The 3,376-nt window shown below is 48.6% G+C and overlaps 1 protein-coding gene and 1 non-coding gene across 3 annotated transcripts in view; both read left to right on the forward strand.

Moving 5' to 3' along the window:
- Positions 1-956, forward strand: part of TBC1D21 (TBC1 domain family member 21) — an 11,849-nt gene extending 10,893 nt beyond the window's left edge. For both annotated transcript variants that reach the window (XM_003784491.2, XM_003784492.2), the window contains 2 exons: positions 408-491; positions 924-956. In XM_003784491.2, coding sequence (XP_003784539.1) covers positions 408-491; positions 924-956 — 117 coding nt within the window. The remainder of the gene's footprint in view (positions 1-407; positions 492-923) is intronic.
- A 1,917-nt stretch (positions 957-2,873) lies between these two features.
- LOC111723477 lies at positions 2,874-2,980 on the forward strand. Its single transcript, XR_002772004.1, has one exon. It is a non-coding gene; the product is annotated as a U6 spliceosomal RNA (small nuclear RNA).
- The last annotated feature ends 396 nt before the right edge of the window (positions 2,981-3,376 follow it).

The following is a 3,376-nucleotide window of genomic DNA, read 5'->3' on the forward strand; positions in this document are numbered from 1 at the left end:
TGAGATAAAAAAAAAAAAAGGTTGAAAAACACTGGTCTACGGTCTCCCAGTTAATGCCGTGGACCCAGGATACTTCTGTGACAAAAGGACCTAGAGCTGTCCAACATTTTTTAAAAAACAGCTAAAGTCTTTGTTCAAAAAAAACTCAGGTTGCACCCCAATTATAAGCCAAGCCTCCTAAGAAGCCCCTGAGATACTTGGTGGAACTCCCTGGAGACCAATATTATGAAAGTACATTTGCCAGCCCCACAAAGTATAAAATTTCAGGCACTGCACCAGGCAGCCTGGGGAGAGATTGGATGACTGCTGTGGGCAAAGCCCTCTTCCCTTGGTGCTGTAGGCAGCTGTCTGTGCCCAAGAGCACAGGGAGACACGCTTGCCCCACCCCCACCCGTGCCCTTCTACAGGCCTGCAACAACCTCATCGACCTTGATGCTGAAGAGCTGATCTCCAGCACATGCGTGGTTTATGCTGAGCTCTTCCAAAACGATGTGAGTTGCCCCAGTGTTTCTCCTCCTCCTCCTCTGCTTCCTCCAGGAAGCCTACCATCCTCCCCCAAGCCCAGCTCAGGCACATTGAGTGACAACAGTTTGTGCCACGATCTCCGCCACCAGCCCATAGACGTTGCTCGGTGCGGTCTTCTCACTGTTTGCACGTGTAGCTTCCACACCCTAAGCAGACTGAGCTTCCTGAGGTCACGGCCCTCAGCTCCTTCTCTGTGTCCATCCCCAAGGACCAAGGGATCTCTCCTGCCCATCCTCAGCCCTCCTGAAAACAGAGAGAAAGAGAGAATGAACGTGTATGGGTGTGTATGGGTGTCCAGCCCCGTCCAGTGGGTCTGGCACCAAGGGGCTCAGGAGAATGTCTCTGGAAGTGAAGACTGAGAGTGACAGACCTATGTCTGTCTACCTCCTCTTCCCTAGGTTCCTCAGTCATTAAAGGAGTTCTTTCTCTGAGAACATTGCCGCCCACGGTGGACTGATGCCCTCAATAGACAGGGCGAAGTTGACTTAGCCGTGAAGTCTGGATCAAGTCCAAGGGGGCATTAGAGTGAGGGAGTAGGTAATACAGCTGCAGACAAACAGCCGTCTGAACTCATGGTCTGTGGTGAGCAGCGCGTTGCCCTTGACTCTGCGGGCAGGAGGCATGTGAGGCGGGTGAGGTGGGACTGTGCGTAAGAAGAGAGGCTAGCTGGGTAAGAGACATATTCTGAGGCTAAGGGAGGGACACGCTGAGAAGAGAGTGTGCTGGCCACAGCTCCTTTCCAACTGAGATTTCCAGGGCTGCATTAGAGCCACTTCTGGAAGCAAATGGTTAAGGGAAGAACCAACTTTGAGAGCCTTCCAGACTCCTGGGAAGACAAAATGGAACATATCTAATAAGGCTTGTTAATTCCTGGACTTGTGTCCCCAGAGGAAGGTCTGACCCGGGGCCATTCCCCCACCCCCTCTGCTCCTTCATTCCCACCACACCACTCACACAATTAAGTTGTTTTTCCAGAGTTTGCTCACTAGTGTGTGGAAAGACACAGCCTGGAAGGAAGGAATCTCTGACACACAGGCGAGTCCCCTCCTGGTTTCCATGCCTCCTTGGTCACTGCATTTTCATTTCTCAGCCTGCAAATGTGTCCTTAAGCTAAACTTGCTCAATCTCTCCAGGAAACATACTCTTCTCTTTTGCCCACGCAGTCTCTCCTTATGCCATAGTCCCAAAGCCCCCAGCCTGCCTCTTACTCTAGCTGGCCTCTGGGAAGGGTGCCCTGAGGGCAGACATGAAGATGGGCCACAGGGGCTGAACTTACAAAGGGCTGAAGAATGGCAGGGCGTCTGCAGAGCTGCTGAACAATGCCTACATGTATACACACGCATACACACTCTCTCTCTCTTTATCTCTCTCTCTCTCTCTCTCTCTCTGTTTTCAGGAGGGCTGAGGATGGGCAGGAGAGATCCCTTGGTCCTTGGGTAAGGCATAACCATCCTTCTCACCCTTCAGCCAGCCACCCCTCCCCCTGCTCCCATCCTGTCACTCTCAGTGACCATCACTCAAAAGGCACTATGTCCCCTATTAGTGTCTGGTCTCCTCCCTGTCAAGTGACAATCTGCCATCCATGGCCAGCACTGAGTCTCTTAGCTTGTCTTTGCAGGGGGCAAGCTGAAGAATGCCCCCTCCCAGACACATACAACGTCTTTTCCATGTGGCAAAATAGTGTTTGCTGGGCAGGAAGGTACATGGGTAAATTCCTCTTCCCTTCAGCTTTATATTCCTAAGACAGTTTCTTTAAATAAGGATTCCTGCATGGAATACAGTTCTCCAAGAATGAAACTCTGTTTGCATTTTGCCAAAGAACCAGAGAACCAGAGTAAAAGACATCTTGCTGAGCCAACCTTCACTGTGGGAAGAGAAGCGTTGATAGAAACATCAGATATGCATCTTCTTTGGTTTTTTGTTTGGAGACAAGGTCTCACTCTGTCACCCAGGGCTGGTGTGCAGTGGCATCAGCTTACTCACAGCAACCTCAAACTCCTGGGCTCCTGCCTCAGCCTTCCAGGTAGCTGGGACTACAGACACCCACCAGTGCACCTGGCTAATTTTTCTATTTTTAGTAGACACAGAGTCTCTTCTTGTTCAGGCTCATCTAGAACTCCTGAGTTCAAGCAATCTACCCGCCTCAGCCTCCCAGAGTGCTAGGATCACAGGCAGGATCCACCTCATAAGCCCAGATGAACATTTCTAACGGTTCTTTGGGACTAGTGGCATATGATTTTTGCTTGGAACACACACACAATGCCAAATAACTATTTCAAAACTAAAAAAATTAAGAACTTACCCTCTAAACTAATTGTTTCCAAATCTGTTTTTAAAATCACTAGAGCGTGCTGGCTTCGGCAGCGCATAGACTAAAATTGGAACAATACAAAGAAGATTAGCATGGCCCCTGCGCAAGGATGACACGCAAATTCGTGAAGCGTTCCATATTTTTTAAAACCTTTTATATGAAAGCTATAACCTAATAACAACCTAAGGATACGAGGAGGGGAGAGGGAGAGGGGAGGAGGGAATTGGTGGAGGGAGGAGGCTTCGAGGGTTCACTTCTGAGGTTTATCTTACAGGGGTACAAGTGAATCTTTCTATGAGTAGAATATGAACGTTTTAACACAATAACTAAGAAAATGACATGAAGGCTATGTTAACCAGTTTGATGGAAGTGTTTCAGATTGTGTGTGAAAACACCACACTGTACCCCAGAAGTGCATTAATGTACACAGTTACCATTCAATTAAAAAAAAAAAAACTAGAAAAAAAAAATAAAATCACTAGAGCCCACATATCACACAGTCAGGAGCCCAGTGGACGAATTTGAGTGAAGACCCCAGAG

The sequence above is a fragment of the Otolemur garnettii genome, unplaced genomic scaffold (assembly GCF_000181295.1).
Source record: "Otolemur garnettii isolate 467f Iridium unplaced genomic scaffold, OtoGar3 scaffold00011, whole genome shotgun sequence".
In the NCBI taxonomy this organism is placed as follows: Eukaryota; Metazoa; Chordata; class Mammalia; order Primates; family Galagidae; genus Otolemur; species Otolemur garnettii.